At 36.7% G+C, this 20,290-nt stretch overlaps 1 protein-coding gene across 3 annotated transcripts; it reads left to right on the forward strand.

The window, feature by feature from the left end:
• Positions 1–2,710: 2,710 nt before the first annotated feature.
• Positions 2,711–19,222, forward strand: chmp4ba (charged multivesicular body protein 4Ba). Of its 3 annotated transcripts, none has more exons than XM_053497698.1 (5): positions 2,711–3,093; positions 10,592–10,769; positions 17,085–17,199; positions 17,324–17,450; positions 18,833–19,222. In XM_053497698.1, exons 1-5 carry the CDS (start codon positions 2,910–2,912, stop codon positions 18,955–18,957), a joined length of 729 nt encoding a protein of 242 aa, XP_053353673.1. In that variant the 5' UTR covers positions 2,711–2,909; the 3' UTR covers positions 18,958–19,222. The 3 variants fall into 3 exon arrangements, with proteins under 3 accessions (XP_053353673.1, XP_053353675.1, XP_053353674.1); XM_053497700.1 differs by having other exon boundaries at positions 2,712–3,093; positions 18,111–19,222; XM_053497699.1 differs by having other exon boundaries at positions 2,715–3,093; positions 18,108–19,222.
• The last annotated feature ends 1,068 nt before the right edge of the window (positions 19,223–20,290 follow it).

Here is a 20,290-nt window from a genome sequence, read left to right on the forward strand (position 1 = left end):
ATTGCCAATGTTAATGCATTAGTCACATTATGAAATAGACTAATTAAAAGTCACTCTATTATTTCTGATATCAAATAAAATGTAATTCTTAAACTGGCCTACAGTATATTCCATCATTAATACGACTTTGATAACGTGCCATAATGTAGTGATACTCAGTGGCGGCGACTAGCGTCTTCAGCTGAAACAACGCTGAGTAAGAGTGAGTTAAGGTTGGTCCAGACTATGGGCGTCGCTAGGACATTTTTGTACTCAGCCCCCCTAAACATTCTCCATAAACTTCACAAACACTGCTGATCGCCCATCGTTCCCTTTAAATTTCATATGAAAGCGGCGGCAGATTTCGACTCCTTCGGCTCCTCCCCGTCTTTCAGTGCGGTCTTTAATTCGCCATCATAGAGCGTGGATTAAGGCAAGGTGTGTGTTTTTCGATAAATTGTTCTATCTGCATCAGTGCAGTCCTTTCTCATCAATACAGTTAACAAAATATCATGAGGGATTAATCAGTTAAATCTTCGCTGTGTTCACCCTCATCACACCAGCTGTTTCCTCTGGTGATAATGAAGCCCTTAATACACACTCTATTAACCTATAGTCTACTTTATAAAACAATCATGCCGCTGCTGTTTTAATTGGAAAACCTAACTGTCTATATAAAACAGTGCATATGGCATTAACTACCATAGAGTTATGCACATAAATGATTAAAAAATAGTGACAGACAGCATTCAGTGCACTCATTGCAGTGTGATTTACAGAGATAGAAAAATCCTTGTTTTTGTAATAAATATTGTATAAATCGTAAAATAACTTTTTTAGCCTTAAAGTAGGGTTGTTGTCACTTTGATTTAGAAAAAAGTTACTTTCTTAAATAAATAGAAACAAAAAAGAATAATATTAAAAAGATGCTTTGTTTAATTACATTAACACAATGTTTGTCTATAATAATGAATTTGAATAAATAGCCTAGTAGCTATACAATTTCAAGAGGTTGAATAGAGAACCCACTGTCTTATTTATGTAGCTAAAACACTAAATTAAACTAGATAACATGATGATCAAAGTTTTAATATTTATATTTAACTAAATTTAAAAAAGATGTTCTTTTCTTACCTGCTGCTCATTTTGAGACCTACTCCCATGTGACTTGAAAAACCTTCCATCTACAGTTCTCTGTTCAGTCCCCAACATTGATTGAAGTCATTGCATCAGAAACTATTTTTCACATTTTTTATGTCTGCCAGGTTTTAACAAAAAGCAGCAGTATCGTCAAAGAATAAACAGATAAATGTTTGACATAATTGGCACCCACACAGTTTATTCCATTGTCCAGCCTCATAGGTGTGTTGTTTATATTGCTAATCAATGTAAGTTTAAAGTTATATTTTGTTTTCTGGTTACATTTTTCTGATTCTACCTGTACATAGAAAAAGGTTTATACGGTAAACAGCGTGTGTGATCAAGAAGACTTATTTGAGTTCTGATTCTGAACAAGTCAAATATGTGTTAAACATCTATGGGGGCTGAGCCCCCCTTAACTGAAAATCCTAGAAACGCCCCTGGTCCAGACCAACCTTACGAACGTGTGACTTACCTAAGATATATTAGGGTACAAACGTTTTGGGAATCCCGCCATAACGTTAAGAGAGAGGATAAGGTACAACTTAAGAACTACTTAGCGATAAGAAGCTTTCGGGAAACCGGGCCCTGGCCAGTTACGTAGCTAAAGGGTACTTAACATATACTATTGAAACGTGTATAACTTGTAAATTAAATAGTTGATTTTCAAGATGTGTGGATATATATTCACAGATTACTAGTTTATATAATACAAAGGATTACTTCATATAATTAAAATTTCAATTATTGCGTCCTATTGATATGCTGTCCTCGTTAATAATGATAATAAATATATAAAGCCTTTTTTTTTTAGCTTCAGCGAGACGCAATGACTGATGGGAATTTTTTTAATTCCCTTTTTCGGTAAAGTAAAGTTGTTTCCTAAATCGTTCGCAGTTCCCTTTGAACTGAGCAGTTCGCGGCCTGCTGGAATCACACTCAACATGGCTGAACACCATGTGCAGTATACTTCAGGCCGATCGGAACGCACCTCATGTCTGTTGTGGAAATGTAATTATTACTGAAATTAAATGCTGAATATTGATTGAAACAGAAACCTATACAAACCGTATACTACTGAAATGTTTGAATAGGTTGAATGTTATTTAACTTATTTACAAGATGTACGGAGAAATTATTATCATTGTGAATTTTTACATATTAGTTACAAATTCTTATTGTCATATTAATCCATGTCAATTATAATAATTATATACTATATTTAAATTTCCCGCGCTTCAGCGATGAACTTTTGCACGTCCACTTCCGGCGAAGTGATAAAAAGTTCCCTTGTTCCCTACACCTTCCCTTAGAATTAAGTCGTTTCTCACGTTGCGGTTTGAAATCATGCTTTTACATGGCTGCATTCCCTGTACAGAGCGCTTGGCTGGGGACTACAAACCGATCTAAGCGCAGGATTTGTAACATATATATGACGGGAGGTTACTTCAATCAGTGCGTAAACGCGTGTCTCTCCGCCCCGTCACGCAAAAAGCACAAAAAAAAATGTGCATGGTGCAAACCGGGGGATTAACGCGGGGGCAGATCGGGTAGCCAAAGCCACGCCCCTGAACACGTGCAGTTGCTCGGTGCCGTGCTATCCTGCCGTCACTCATAACGCGTGTCGCTCTGTCGTCACAGGGCCTAGTTAGTCATGAGTAAGAAGGAACAGCACATCTAATACCGATAAATCGCGATTGATTTTTTTTTTTATACCTACATACAAACTAGAAAGTTTTGTGATTATCTACAAAAGTTTAACATATTGATTACTGTCGTTAAAAGAAAGGATGGCTTTGTTTGGGAAGTTGTTTGGTAGCAGTGGCAAAGGAGGTAAAGCTCCCAGCCCGCAAGAAGCTATTCAGCGACTCCGGGATACAGAAGAGATGTTGACTAAGAAACAAGAGTTTTTGGAAAAAAGAATTGAACAGGAACTCGTAACGGCAAAGAGAAACGGTACAAAGAACAAAAGAGGTGAGTTTGTGATGTTAACCCGAGCTATATTTAACATTGTAGTATTGTTGTTACTATTTGATTGCTAAAAATGCTAAATTGATTTAAAAATTAAAAAAAGAAGCCCTGGCTTGTAAATCTTGGTACTGTATGTAGGTATACGAGTATGGCTGCTCCTCAGCCTTGAACACTAACTTGCCTTTTGGTGAGAGCATTCGTTCTTGCAAAGTACCTGAGGAGCTCTTGTTCAAGTTTCACAGCACCTGAGGGCTCGATAACACTGCACTACAGTGATGTTGCTACTTGAATGCTTATGGGTGTACGTTATTTTATAGACTTTCGGATGCTGATCACGAAAATAAATATAACTAAATATTTTAATGAATAAAATATTACATTATTATACTTATTACATTAAATATAAAATAATATTAAATGCTATAGTTTTTTTATACTTATAGTTTATTTAAATTGTACAATATTATAGTATAATTATTATAAATTATTATAATAACTGAATTAGAATTTAATCTTTTACATACCAATTTATTGAAGTTTTCTATTTTTTGGAATTTTTTTCTCAAGTTTTAAGTTTATTAATTTTTGCTTGCATTATACAATTATTTTGTAGGTAATGCATGTCCAGGGATGTTCTCGGAGCAGTTTGCCCTAACATTTGATCCACTTTTGGCACCAACGTTAATCCTTTACTGTCAACATGATGCGGTCATAGACAAGGGCGCAGCATGAGTGCCAAAAGCATAACAGCAATGCTGATATTCAGCACAATCTTTGTAAATCTCTGTAATGTTATTTTTTATATTTATACTTATTCTGCTTCAGAATATCAGCTCCCTTAATTTTAGTCCCTTGTCCCACATATCACGTAGGGCCCTTGAACAGGGGTAGCGATTTGTGATCCAGCTTTGTGTTAGATGCTAGTTAGCTTTGTAGGCATAAATAAAAGAACACGGGGGGTTCCAAGGCCATTCGGAACGATTTAGAAGCATTTATTAAAAAGACAAAGTTTTTTTTTTTTTTTTTTTTAAGATAATGTTATTAGGTGTGTTTTCTTGCTGAAAGTGTTTTGCCGACTGGTTTTAAATGTGAGTTTTGGAAGGCAGTTGCACTCTCCTTATAACTGTTTAGTGTGCCAACCTACTTTCACTCATGCTGACGGCTGACAGTGTGATTAATGACAATTAAGGCACCTATGATCTGGAATGATGCATAGTTAAATGTCGTACTGTTGCAATCTATTATCACCACTCATGGAATGCCTCTCGTCCAATCAGATTATTCAGTCAGAACTAATTGTTGTGCAATATTCCTCGCAAAAGTTATGATTTATGCAGTGTATGCCTAATTAGGAAAGGTGTTGTGTGCTGTCCATAATTTAACAAATGCTATTGTAGGTCATCTGTAAAAGATTGTTTGAATGGACAGCAGCATAACAGTAATTGACTTTTTTTTAAATAAGTCTTTATGTGCATGAACACACAGCTTAGCTCTTGGAAATGTGCAGGAAATCTGGGTTGCCCTACTAGCCATTAACTGAACAGCTACTTTGAAGTGCAGATGTCACCAATCAGACAAAACTCACTGTAATAAGAATTAGACAGCATTCTCAGTTTTTTTTAAGAGGCTCTGTAAGGCCATTTTAGTTTTAGAAAACATTTAGAGCATTATTTTATTTAGGCATTTATTTCCATACTGCTGAAGATTGGGATCAAGCTTTTTTGGGATAATTTTTATATATTTTTTTCTTTAAAATTTTTTTTATTGAACAATTGTCATACATAAAATATCAAAAACAATTAATTAAATGTATTATTATTACTAATATAAGTCAAATGAACAGAAAAATGAAAAACTCCCTATCCACCCCGAACATTACACTAAAACCGCCCCACACACACACACATATCCACACACCCACTATCATCCTTCAGCTTAAACGAATCTGTGTGAATTAGATTGGTCATACATTAGAGTTTAGATGATCATTCAGGCAGGACCTGTAAGTTTGCAAAATAAGAAATAAATGATTTGTGAAAAGAAAAAGATTAGTAGGTATATTTTATCTTCTCTATCTTAAAAAAAAAAAAGTCTTTCAATGTAAAAGTATTGTACGTCTGGCCAACAAAGATGAGAAGGCGATAACATTTTTATGTGCAGAAATTAATGGAACTAAATCATCTGTAATGCCAAATATAGCAGTTAATGGACATGGCTTCACCTATACCAAGTATAGTGGACATGAGATTGAAAAAACCTGTCCAAAAGTTGTGCAGGTTGGGCACAAAAAGAACATATGACTTAAGCCCAATCCCAATTCTACCCCTTACCCCTACACTTAGCCCTACCCCTCCGTTCACGTCTCATTTCTCTTTTGGTTGGAGGGGTAGGGGTAAGGGGAAAGGCCAGATAGCCCTCCAAACGAAGTTTTTTCGGGACCTCACTTTAAACGAAGGGCTAAGCGAAATTTTCAAGATGGCTGCTCACTCGAGCAAGCAGACCCATAAATGTAACTAATTTTTGCCATTAATAAGGATTTTTTGACAAGTTTTTATTATATGTATATTACCTTTAGTCTTGTGTTTGTGTTTATGGTGATGTTTTGTAAAGAAACGTTTGCAAAAAATCGCTAAATGTGACGTATAACAGTGTTGTAGTGGTGTCCCATTTCTTTGGGGAAATATTTTAACCCTTCCCCTTTCCACTTCGTTTCAAGGGACAAGGGAATGGGGCGAGGGGTAGGGGAAGGGGTAGGAAATAGAATTGGGATTGGGCTTTAAATTACAGGGAAAGGCATGGCACCTGTCACATCTATCCTCGACATTAGGAAATATTTCAGCTAGCCTGGATTCGGAATAATGGACTCTGTGCAAAACCTTAAACAGAATAAGCCTGATACGGGCACAGGAAGAGCTGGAGCGTATTCCAAACTCAACTGCAAGTTCATTTTCCAAGCAGATCTGGTTTTAATGATTTTACATTGACTAAAAGATAAACTAAAATGATATATTCTTGATATCACACCTCGCTGATACGGATTAAATGTGATCAGACTTTCCCAGCGCTGCTTGGGAGGTATAGAAGGAAAATTAGGAAAACACTTGGATACAAAGTTGTGAACTTGCAGGTAACGAAAGAAATAAGTTGCAGGCAGCTCACACTCCAAAGACAGACTAGCAAAACTTTTAAATAATCCATCTTCATACAAATTATAAAAATATGTGATGCCTTTGTCGTGTCATGATAAAAATGCTGAATCTAGAAGTGACGGGGGAAACAAATGATTTCTATGCAATGGACCCATTACTGACGCAGATCCAAATGAAAAGTGCCATCTAAGCTGATACCAAATCTTAAGTGTATTAAGAACCACTGGGTTATCCGTCTATTGAACATGTTTGATTGGAAAGGAAGTACAAAGTAGAACTAATATACAGAATGGTTTACTAGACAGTAACTCTAATTTGCACTATGGGAATTCAGAGTTTATCCAAAAATAAATTTTTTGAAATGGTGCAGCCCAGTAGTAAATTTGATAATTAGGCAGAGCTAGTCCACCACTCAGTCTACATCTCTGTAGTAAGGTCTTTTGGATTCTAGGAGGTTTTCCAGCCCAGTGGTAACAGTGGACACCCCTGCCAGTTACCATGTCCAAGAGTAAAATAATCAGGTTATATCATTTATATGAACACTAGCTGGGGGGGATTGGTAAAGAAAGCGAATCCAAGAAATACTGCAAACAAGTATTCCCACTCAACCCTATAAAAAGCTTTCTCAGCATCCAGTGAAATTACAACCTCATGGGATACAGATGTTTGTTTGATGTAAATTATATTAAAAAGTGTACAAGGATTGAAAAAAGAAATGCAGTTATTTTATGAAACCGGTCTGCTCCTCAGATATATCATGTTGTAATACATCCTCCAAATGGGATGCAGTTACTTTAGCCAACACTTTCACATGAGCATTTAGCAATGATAATATGATATATGATCCTATATGATCCACACTGAAGGGGATCCTTTCCCTTTTTAAGAAAAAGAGCAATTGAGGCTTGGTTAAAAGTAGATGGTGGTGAGCCCTGGTCTAAGGATTTATTAAACACACCAAGAAGCAATGGTGCCAATTTATCTACAGACTTTTTAGTACTTAATTGGAAAACCATCTGGACCTGAAGCTTTATTAGACTGCATTGCCTGAATTGAAACTATTTAATAAGTTAAGCCGTAAAAATGATGGGGTCTGTTTTTGCATTGATAATTGTATATCCAGTGATAAGGGAGCATGGTCAGAAATTACAACACTTAAATAATCTGAAAAACAACAGAAAGATTAAGATGACTGTCAATGAAAAAATAATCAATTCTAGAATATGAATGATGGAATCTCCATGGGTCTACAAGGCCATTCTGTGACATGAAAAAAAAAAATATTTTAGACATGGCAGACTGGGACACAATGCGAGAGCTAGAGCGATCCAAAACTGGATCAGAAACGCAGTTTAAATCTCCCCCAAAAATGATCAAGTGGGTGTTTAAGCAGAGAAGGCTTCTAAGTAATTTATTCGCAAAATCTGGATCATCGAAGTTTGGAGCATATACATTTACCAACAAAACCTTGGTCTGAATTAGTGTGCCTGCAACAGTAAGATACCTGCCATTTCTGTCAGCAATTATATGGTTGGGTAAAAACTGTATCTTTTTATTTACTATTATGCCCACACCCCATGACTAAGAATTAAAATTAGAATGAAAAATGTGACCTACCCAAGGACGAAGAAGCCACACGGTACACCGTAAAACATCAAGGCATTCACTGTAGTCGTGAAATCTGGCCACAACAGCTCAATATCGATCACCAGGCTTTGGTACAGGCTGTAGAGTGCGGTGAGATCTGTCTAAAGTCGGCTCTTTCTTCAGGCTGGGCGCCTCTTTAAGCAATGCAGCGATACTAGAGGTAGTGCAGCTGTTAGGACCCTCAGGAACACAGATAATGCGAATATTATTACACCGTGATCCTGTGTAATCTTGTTGTGCAGTTTAATTAAATCTGCTGTAAAACCTTGTATCTTACTTTACATTGCAGTAATGTCATCAGTACAACCAGAGAGCGAGCGCTCCATCTCACCTACGGTATCCTTTAGCGCAGACTGTCCGGCCTCAATCGGGGCCTTATCATTAGCCAGTTGTGTCTTTACAGCCTGTAATTCCGATTTAATTGTGGACAAGTCATCCTCCAATGCAGCACGCAGTTCCGCCTTAAAAATATTCACAATTTCGTTCCTCAGTGAGGATAATTTCTCAAGCTTCAGTGCACCCATTTCAATCACAGAGACTGCCTGGGGAACCGTGGGGTCAGCGCGCGGCGGCGAATTACACAAAGGTGAGGCCGTAACTTGTGGATTAGGCCTTGGTTGTGACTGCGTTGTGCTACAGGTTTTTTTTACATTTTTTTATCGGATATATTTTATACTATCTAAATGTAATAATACTAAGAAACAACAAATTCTTTGGATGTTCCAAGGAAGGAAAACCAGTGAACTGGCAACAGTTTTGTGGCCAAGACTCACTGATGCACATGGGGAGTGAAATCTGGCCTGTGTATTTTGATCCAATAGATGAGCTACAATACTGTAGGTCAAATTGGTAACAAAGTTAGTGCTGGTTGCAATACAAATGTAACAGCACATCATAATGGTGGGTGGGTGGTCATAATGATATGTCTAATTGATGCATATTTATTGAGCATGAAATAGATTGTGTGCGTAAACTTAATGTTTCGTTGCATCCTGTTCAACATACAAATTTTTAAATAATAAAATTGTTATTTTAAAATATTTTAAAAAACATAAAATGCATTGAAGATTGGGACCATGACCTAAAGTCATAAGAGTCCAGAGTCTGTGACTATTCCTTGATTAAACATCCTGTCAAATAAAAGTAAGCCAACCCAAATCAAGCAAGCTGTTCATCAAGGAATGGCATTGGGTTCAGGAAAATGATACATACAGCATACAGCATCACCAGCATGTACAACAGTCATAGTATCCTGTGCTTGCTTGGACAGCAAGATATGGTCTCCACAAAGGTCATGGGTGTAATGGACAGTGTTTTAAAGGACATATTTGGACCCAGCTCTGTCCATTTGCAAATGATGCTTGATTGCAGCTAATGCTTAGGTTTTAGTTAAAATAATTAAAGTTTTCAATAAGTCCCATATTCTGAAGTCAAAATAATTTTTATGTCTTTGGTAGCCAAAAAATGTTAAATATCACCTGTCCAATATACAATATGTTGGCTGCATTAAGAGAAAACAAGATCACCAAATCTAAGATAATTGTATCTGACTAAACTTGACTCTTTTAGAAGTAGAAACTTTTTTTTACTAGTAAGCAAAAAAGCTGTTTTTGATTTAAATGGATGACCAGACTGTCCTGAGTAATGAAGCTGATTTAGCATCGTTGGGTAGGAAATCAACAGACACATCAACCTGCAAAATACATGTGTGGTCTGTTTAAAAGAGAACTTGCATGAACTGCATGAAAACAACTAATTTAACTGTCTAAGTGGTGGTCATTTTCACACATGCTTCAAAGGCATTACATTCTTGTTGTGCTCAGAAGTAAAAACACATTACATGTTTTGCCTATTGTTCTTTTTATCTTTCACAAAAACAAGATTGCTCTTGTACTTTTGTTGTTATTCCTTCTTTCTTTTTTTTTTGCAGTCTCAGCGCACACAGACTTGTCAACGCTAGAGCAGAACTCATGTCCACACACAAATGAGTGTGCCCTCGTTTTCTATCATGTGTACATGTGCACACACACATGCACCTTTTGCTTCTCTAAGCATTGCATTTGTTCTCTCCAGCATAAAACTATATGTTAACTTGTACATTAGGTTGACTTAATAACAGGCTTTTTTTTTTTTTTTTTTTTTTAAAGTCAGGGCATGTTTTATTTAGTAGAAAAATGATACTGGGATAAAATAGTGCCTTATTCAGGTGATTATAACTAGGGATGCACCGAAATGAAAATTCTGGGCCGAAAACGAAACCGAAATTTTTGGATGCACTTGGCCGAAAACCGATACCGAAACCGAAAATGGCTTCATTAAAAAACATGTTTAAAATATTTTCTTTTTGTTTGTATTACAAAAACTACAAATTAATTAATAAAAAAATTAATAAATGTTGCATATTGCAACTTTGCTGTCTGCATCTGAAACTTTGAATTGCTTCCAAACCGCCGACATACTCCGTGTTTGATGCGTAATGACAGCGCGAACGAGACGGGAGGATGGGAGAGGCGTGGCGACAATTTCGGCTTTTATTTTCGGCGCTTTCTTACGTTTCGGCCGAAACCGATAATGCTATTTCGGCCGAAAATTTTCGGCGGCCGAAATTTCGGTGCATCCCTAATTATAACCTATTGTGCACCATGGAGATGCACCTGAACTGTAATTAATATCAGTTGTGTTTGTTTTTGTTTGTTTTTAAACAGCGGCTCTACAAGCGTTGAAACGCAAGAAGCGATATGAAAAGCAGTTGGCTCAGATTGATGGAACGTTGTCCACCATTGAGTTTCAGAGGGAGGCACTGGAGAATGCAAATACGAACACTGAGGTCATCAAGAACATGGGGTTTGCTGCTAAGGCCATGAAAGCTGCCCATGATCACATGTAAGTAATTACTGTTCCTCTGTTCAGCTTTTAATTAAATTGTGCAAGTTGTATTGTGATCATCTGTTTCTACAATCTGTGATTTAGTTGTTGATACACAAGAGCTGCGTTCTAAACTTTTATATCTTTAAACCATTAGGATTTCAGGATTGAATAAAAATTATAAAGATGACTAGTTTATAATTAGGGCCCAAGCACTATAGGTTGCACAGGACCCTCTTGTTTTCCCAAGAATTATTTTTTTTGTGACGTAACTTGCTTGAAAACTCATGAATATTGGCAGACAGGTTGGAATCTGCTGATCTGTGATCTAAAGACATACGCAGGTTCAATTGGCTATTTAAGGGAAGGCTCACATTTATGATTAAATTCCTTCGTAATTGTAATTAATCAAATTAAATTTTATATATGTGTATTATATTATATATATAGTGATTTTAACAATTGTCACTGTCGCAAAGCAGCTTGATAAAATCTAGTGTCTGTACAAATTGGTGTCTGCATAAGTAGTCAATGGGTTTCTCAGCTCATGAGGTGATGCACTGACTGGGCTGTATACTTGCACCATGAGGGAGACAAAAGAACTGCCAATAGATCTGTGTAATTAGGTAGTTGTACATATATAAAGTATATAAAAAGATATCTCAACACATTAAAATGCCAGCCAGTACTGTTTAAACTCTGATAGAGGTGAAAAGAGGCTCAGTTTATACTAAGCTATAGTCAGGTAGACTAAGAAAGATTTCACCTACTACTGCCCGAAGAATTGTATGGGATGCAATCAAAAATTATATATATATGAAAAACTTTGAGAGAAATACTCTCTTGGGAAAAAAGTGATGGTGTTATTTCAAGGAGCACAATAAAGACATACTTGAACACAAAAATCAGGAGAAATCTGTGTGGCCCATGCCACAAAAATCCTGCTCGTAGTACAGCAGATAGCACCTAGACAAGACTAACAGCTTCTAGGGCAGAGTCATTTGGAGTGAGAAGACCAAAATGTAACTAGTCACAGCCATAAATGATCATGGTGAAAAGTACTGTACACCATCCCCACTGTAAAGCATGATGGTGGATCTCTTATGTTTTGAGGCTCCAGTAGCACAGGGAATTAGTCAAAATTGATGGCAAGATGAATGCAGCATGTTATCGGAAAATACTGGCAGACAATTTGCATTCTACAGCACAAAAGCTGCGCATGGGACGCTCTTAGAGGTTCCAACATGACAATGGTCCAAAGCGCAAGTTCACCCTCCAATGGCTACAACAGAAAAAGGTAAAGGTTCCATCACCGTCTCCTGTCCTCAATATCATTCAACCCCTTCGGGGAGATCTCAAACGTGCAGTTCATGCAAGACAACCAAAAAATTTTCAGGAACTGGAGGCATTTTGCCCACAGGAATGGGCTGCTATATCACCTGAGAGAATTAAGGACCTCATGCACAATTACTACGAAAGACTGCTTAAAGGGGGCAATAGACAATATTAAGAACTAAAGGTACTGTATGCAAACGTTTGAATAGATTATTTCCTCATTTTTTTGTCATGTTTTGTGTGACAATTATGCCATTCTGTTATGCCCTTCATTTAAACTTGAGGCCTATAAGAAATAAAATAAATTTGTTTTGCCTTCTCACTCATATTTTCTTATATAATGGTACACATCTTACAAATGTGGTATGCAAACCTTTAAGCACAACTTTAGTAGACCTCTTTTGTGCTGGCAGGTATTGCTGGCGGTTCTGCTGGTTACCACCACAAATGCATCTCAGACCTGTGGGAAACCCTGGATGTAATAGGGGTCAAGGTCAGATTTCTTAATTGGCGTTTTAATAAATGTTCCATTGTTTAAACTTTTAAGGTACGTAGCCATTGCTGAGTGAATAACTTTTTTTTTTTTTTAAAGGTTCAGTTATTTCTGGTATTATCTGTTTAAATAGACTGAGATGAGTAAAACTAGTGTACTGTAGTCTCTTACCAGGAAGTAAAATATTCTAAATGCTAATCTGATACGCCAGCCACTGGATGCAGTGCCGGTCCCAAGCCCGGATAAAATTGGAGGGTTGCGCAGGAAGGGCATCTGGCGTAAAACCTGTGCCAAGTGGTAGTGCGGACCGGATATTCCGCTGTGGCGACCCCTTGCCGGGAGCAGCCGAAAGACCAACAACAACAACAACAATCTGATATAGTTAGGTTATCATCATTATTGTAATTTATAAAATTGTCTGATTTTAAACACTGAATTTTATCAAAGAATTTCATGAAGACCTTACATGTTCTTGGTGTGCAGAAGGTCTAATTCCTAGTTCATTTCACTTTAGTTATAAATGAGAATTTAGTAATATTTTTTTTCTTCTTCTTTAAGAGTGGAGCAATGTGTTGGTCTTGCCACACTAAAAGCTTTTTTATAGTTTAGGACACTCTCCTTCCACACAGTTTGAAATGCTACAAATTTCTTTGTCAATTGATCTTCTAATCTTAGAGTGTTTTACGGTGCATGTGTGATCGTTGTACCAGCATGCTAGTTTTTACTCTCTTATTTTTTTACATGGAGGTAATTGTGCATTTATATAGAGTATAACAGAATGCTGACTCCAAACATTTAGAACATTCGATTTAGAGAATTGTGATTCTTTTGTGTGCCGATTCACATATCACCACACTGACTTAAATTGTTTATTTATTTATTTATTTTAATGTTTATAAAAGAGATTAACCTGTCAATCGGCCAGTGACCAGAATTGACTGGTTATTTAAATCGATGAGTCACGACCGGTGATCGATCGATCAGCCTCAGTTATAAACCATTCTATACAGAGAGCAGAAAGTGGCACAACAGAAACAGATTTTTATGATGTTACCTTATCAAAAATCACACTAGTTAAAAGCCTCCGATCTGCTATCTTCTCTGAAATCTGTTGGCGAATTATTCTCAACCCACTTATTACACATACTTCCACCTTTCTCAAACCGCCACGAGCACCAAGTAGTAAAAAAATCACGTTCGTTAGATCAGGATGCCCATGTTGGAAGCCATACATGCTCAACCCACGCTCACTGTTGAGTTTTGAGACTTTGGAGGCGTTTGAGGTAAGATTTGAGGTGAATTATTTGCTAAATTTGTTTAGAAATAAAAATTTTGGTGGATAATGCATACGTGCTGCACAGAATAATGTAATAAGGAACAGGCTACATTTATTTACACTCTAAACTTTTTTAAAGGTTTAAAATTGGAACCAAATTGGGTGAAAATGTAATATCGAAACTGCACATTTATCAAATTGTGATACTTATAGAATTGCAATTTTAATCCAATCAGCAACTAAGAATCATGATATTGTATCGGGAGGTGACTGGTAGTTCCCATCCCTAGTGTGTAGCATGTGCCATTCCTATCCTTTGGCCTACACAACCATAGCTGATGGAGTAGGAATGCATGCGAGAGGATTACTCTTGACATTTTTGCCCAAAATATCAGTAAATTTAGGCATAGTACAAACATTGACTGAGAGGGCACTCAATCTCTGCTGTATCAGACAGTGTAAATACACCAATGTAACCAATTATGGACAATAATAATAATGTACGCTGGTCAGCAGGAGTGTGGAGAGGGAGAAGAATCATTCCTGGGCACAGTAGCAATCAATTGTGCCTTGGATGATAGTGCCCTTAGTCACTGATTGAGTTCTGTGGGGACAGTCAGTGATACAATCATAGTTGATAATTATGCAGTAGTTGACGTGAATGTTCTTTTTATGCGGTAATGTACGTACATTTATAACTAAAACGCACTTTAAATAAGATGAAATAATGATATGAGAAAACTTGGTACTGTGAAAAATCACTATTTTCTCTAATTTAATTCTAATTTATTTGTATAGTGCAATGTCAATGGTCAATGTCGCAAAGCACCTTTACAAAATCAAAAGAAAATTAGGGAAATGAGTATGAAACAGGTTCTAATCTAATCCAAAGGTCAGTCATAATTTATTTTTCAGTGTGTAGGTCCTGCTACACACTGTTTTACCCCTATGGAGACCAGAATGGACATAAATGCTGTTCTCAAATTTTCTTCTCGATCCTTGAAATAAACATTAAAGCCTATAGTAATTAATGCTTTGTCTATAAAGGGGACCAAGGTTGAGAGAAAATCCACAAATTCAGTGTACAGTCCTGGGGGTCTGTAGATAATATTGTGTGACAAAGTGTTAATTGCTAAAGATTTTAATATTTATTTTGAGAATCCGGAAAACCCTCTGCTTAGAGCATTTATGTCCATACTGGACTCAGTAGGAGTAAATCAGTGTGTAGTAGGACCCACTCATAAAGCAGGTCACACTTTAGATTTAATAATATTCTTCGGATTAAGTATAAGAAATTTATTCACAATTCCACTGTCTGAAGTTATCTCAGATCACTATCTTGTCTCAATTAAAGTGTGTCATAGTAATAATGTACACACAGCGCCGCGCTACCGTACATTCACATCAACTACCACACAGAGCTTTATCAGTAATCTCCCAGAGTTACCAACTTTGATTGGGGTCGCCAGTTGACTCCAAAGAACTCGGATCAGGCGACTGAATATTAAAGTCAACATTTCGTTATACCTTAGATAATGTAACTCCAGTTAAAAGAAAAATTATTAGAGATAAGAAACTCGCTTCCTGGTATAACGATCATACACGATCTTTAAAACAGACCGCTCGAAAATTAGAACGTAAATGGCTTCAAACTAAATTGTTAGTATTTTAAATAGCATGGAAGGAGAGCATCCTGAACTATAGAAAAGCTCTCAGTGCTGCTAGATCAATTTATCTCTCCACTCTTATAAAAAATAACAAAAATAATCCTAGATTTTTATTTAATACCGTAATTAGTAATTTAACCAGAAATAAGTCCTGCAGAAATCTCCACAACAACATTGTGCGGTAGTAAGGACTGGGGATGGTTTCGCTCTACCATAAAGATGGTTCTGCCCTCGACTGTTGTTGAAAGCTGTTTCTTTGAGGACTTGACTTGGCTGCAGTTGCTCGATAGTTCAGGACTGGAATTTCCTACGAGTATACCTGAGCCTCCAATAACTACCTGGACTCCATATTAACATCAGATGTTATACTGAACTGCCTCCCACCTAACACAGTATGAATGCAGTTCAATTCCTGCTTTCTGTTTCACGCAAATGAGGATGGGTTCCCTGTTGAGTCTGGTTCCTCTCAAGGTTCTGTCCTATTGCCATCTTAGGAAGTTTTTCCTTGCCACTGTCACTCTGGGCTTGCTCATCAGGGACTATCTGACCATTTTGATTTATTCACATTCCATACAAACTTAACTAATTCTTTTGATTAAAACAATTTGTGTAAAGCTGCTTTGTGACAATAACATTGGTTAAAAGAGCAATACAAAATTGAATTGAAAAAATTGTTAGGATAGAGTCTATAAATTTTTGTTAACCTCAAGGAGTAGACATACTCTCAATAAGGTCTTACCTGAGTAATGACTCAGGAGTGATGAATCAGGTTAGCCTGTTTATCTACTCCTTGGCCTGGGCTCTGAATAATCACTAATTAACTAGGCCTGTTTTGTGACGATGAACTATAGCAATTTCTGCAAGAAATGAGAGCAGCACCTTGCTGAGTGGGATTAAGACTGTCCCACCCTAACAGGCAAGCTTTGCCCTCAATGGTACCTCAATTATCTATAAGGGGTCAGGGGTCTATAACTGGGGTCAGAGCGCAGGGTCAGCCCCTGGAGCAGGGCTCAACAGTGACGACCTGGTGGAGCTGGCCCTCCGATCAGTAACTGGGTGCTTTAGCCCTCTGAGCTACCACCCCATATCCCATTTGTATGGGGACAGAGTATTTTATGTCATTAGACATCATCCATTTGCTAATGTAAACACCTCTACAAGGTTTCTTGTACTAACCATTGACTGACAAGGGCATATATCATTGGCTCCAGCATGTACTTGGAAAACTATCTTGGAAAAATTATGGTGGCCTATGACTCTAAGGTTATATGCTATGCCTGGCACTCTGGCACCTGGGATATAAGTACTGCTTCAGAATAGAGTCTTCAACTAGAGCTCTTTCAGGCTTTTCAGTGGGTGATTTAGTGGGCATGCCTTAGTGTTAGTAATCTGTGTATGTATTCCATAATTGAAACAGACATTGACCAAATTCAGATTTAAATAATCAATTAAAGTGGACTAAGAAACCCTTCTGTAAGTCCTTGATAGTAAGAAGGCTAATAGTAAAATGTAATTAAAATGGTGCTGTTACTAAAAACTGTGGTCTGCTTTTTGTGTCTTAGGGACATCGATAAAGTTGATGAACTCATGCAGGACATCACAGAGCAGCAGGAATTGGCACAAGAAATCTCAGATGCAATTTCAAAGCCTGTTGGGTTTGGAGAGGAGTTTGATGAGGTAAAAACAGAAATATTACATGCCTTTTGCTATTTTCTAGCATCAGATGTTATGTCCTATCATATTTATGTGGGACTTTAAGGTTGTTTGTTGATTTTAGTTCTAAATTTATGCTATGGTTTAGGATGAGTTGCTGGCAGAATTGGAGGAGTTGGAGCAGGAAGAGCTAGACAAAAACCTACTGGAGATTGGAGGAACAGAAAATGTACTGCTGCCAAATGTACCCTCCACATCCCTTCCTCCCAGGCCAGGTAATTGTTTTGTGCTGATGCTCTAAAGACTTTTAAATGTTGAAGGTTTTTTTTTTTTTTTTGAGATTGTTCCGGTTTAGAATGTTATTATATTGTAAATGGAGCATTTCATATCATTTTAGCCATTCTTTATTAATAATCAACACGTATATATTTAACATTAAAATTTTTGTTGAAAATGACTGAATCGAAATCTGGGTGATCTATAATCCATAAACGTTGCGTAGACAGCACATTTTTATTCAATTAAAATATTTAATTTATATACAGTATATACACACTGCTTTTCTTCACTTTCTGATCCAACTCATTCCAAACCACCTCAATTGGATATAGATCAAGTGATTGTGGAGGACCCGTCATTTGATGCATCACATTACGCTTGGGAGACCCTGCTAATATCTAAGATATCTTCTATATCTAATTTTTGTGGGCATGGCAAATTAAAGCTATAGGATATGGATGATGGTTATTCATCCATAATGAACCATGGTATTATTTTTTCTTTTTGAACATTTAACAAACCATGATACTGATAATGATGTTGATAATAATAATATTGATATGCTTGCACAGGCTCAAAACCTAGTTCTACCAACCTTATTACTGCATAGTTTCTACAAAGCTAATGAGCATATTTTAAATGTATTTTTATAGCAGCAAAGAAAAAAGAAGAGGAGGAGGAGGATGACATAAAGGACCTGGAGGCTTGGGCAGCCAATTAATACTTTCTGTTTAACACGAATGATACCTCCTCACCATTTATGAACTGCTGCAGCTATTTGAACCAGACAGATTTGATGTTTAAGTGCAAAGTTTTTTGGACTGAAGAATAGGAAGAAGAAAAAGCGTGCAACTGTATTCCAAACACTACTGTTCAAAATACAATCTATCACACTTTTATAATTTCAGCACACGTTTTGTCAACCTTAATGTAAATTAAGATGCATATCCCTTAGTGCTCTTGTCAACCCTGTAAACATTATGTACATTGTTTCAAAAAGGTAACAGAACAGAAGAATATATTCTACATAGATATATGCAAACAAAACATTTTTTAAAGGTTTACATTTCATGCATTTCATTTACCCAGATATTTACTTAATGTGTAATAGAAACACTAATTTCTTTGTCGATAATTTCATTGTCTCCTAATTTATTGAGCATACTGTAGATAAGTGCTTGATTGGAATAGTCCAAAACACTCCAGTAATATTTGCGCTCATTTTTTGATAGTTTTTAACATTCTCTTGAAGTGCCCTCTTTGTAAACAACTTTTGAAACATGCATTGTGATATTTTTTTTTAGATGCTTGTGTAAGCATGTATCTAAATGATTCTTAACATTACTTATGATTTTATGATTTTCTTAAATTGTTCTAGATTCCCAAGGAATGATGAACATGTATCTGCTTTTTAAGTATGATATATATTTGGCAAAAGGATTACAGATTTATTTAACATGTGTTTCAGTGTTGGTTACCCCTCTGGGTTCATTCTGGGCATGATGAATTAAAATATTTTGTGTGTGTGTTTTGTGTTTGTGTGTGTATAAGTATATGCCTAAATATTCCTTTATGTTTTTATACAAATACCTATGGAATAATCTGCTGGTTTGTCCAGTGCATTCCTATGACGGAGAGTGTTTGGCTTCTTGATGACGTTTGTTTTGAAGAACATTTTTTTTTTTTAACCAATAGAATAAGAATGTGGATGGATTTGTACAGCATCATTATTGTGTTAAATTTATAGTTATTAAAAAGTATTTACTGATTTTGACTCATTTCTCTTACTTCTCAAGGTTATTGCATCTCAATCCAGTTTAATAAGAGGTGAACTTTGGAGGTAATAGACTGCGGGTGGTACAGTGACTTTGATTGACATGTATGCCCAAGCAGATTGACAGAAAAATTACACAAGCAGTTCAATACAATACAAGCAGCTGTACAGAATCAAAAGATAGTCTTGGAAATGTGTATAAAATGTGAGATCATGTGTATGAATCAAAATGATAGGAGGGTAATAATGGCAAGGAAAAACTCCCTGATATGGCAATAGGAAGAAACATTGAGAGGAACCAGATTCAACAGGGAACCCATCATCTGGGTGATAACAAATAGGAGAAATTTTTTGCAGTCATACTGTGTTAGGTGGCTAGAAGTTTAATATAATATTTGATGTCTTTAAGGTAATATGGAGTTCAGTTCATTACTGGAGGCTCAGGTAGACTGGGAAATTCCAGTCCTGAACTTTTGAGCGACTTTCAGTCCTTAGAGAACAGCTGTCTGTCATGTCTCATTACATCATAACTAAAAGGGAGAGCCAGAAACAAACCAACATGAGTGCTCCCTCATGAGGTCAACAGACCTGGGTGATCAATGAGAGTGGGGAAGACCCAAACATACCAGTTCATCATAATACTCTACGTCCATGAGTCCCCCAGATCTGCTCCTTTACCTAAGGATAGCCTATAAACAAAACTGCTTGGCTAAATAAATAGGTTTTCAGCCTAAACCTTAACACTGTGTCTGAGGCCCAAACATTAATTGAAAGGTTATTTTATTGTAGGAAAAAGCTCTGCCCCCCTGCTATAGTTTTCATAACATGAGGTACTGACAAGCAGCCTGCATCATTTGATAAAAGTAGGTGTGGTGGATTGTAACACTTAAGTACTCTCGTACAAGACTATTTAGTGCTTTATAGGTCAATAGCAGTATTTTAAAAGTGATATGAAATTCAATGACAGCCATTGAAGTTTGGATGAGGCAGAGGTTATGTGCAAGTTTTTTTCTGGTTCTAGTGAGGATTGGTGGCACGGTGGTGTAGTAGTGATGGGAAGTT

Source organism: Clarias gariepinus, chromosome 6, assembly GCF_024256425.1.
Source record: "Clarias gariepinus isolate MV-2021 ecotype Netherlands chromosome 6, CGAR_prim_01v2, whole genome shotgun sequence".
Taxonomy (NCBI): Eukaryota; Metazoa; Chordata; class Actinopteri; order Siluriformes; family Clariidae; genus Clarias; species Clarias gariepinus.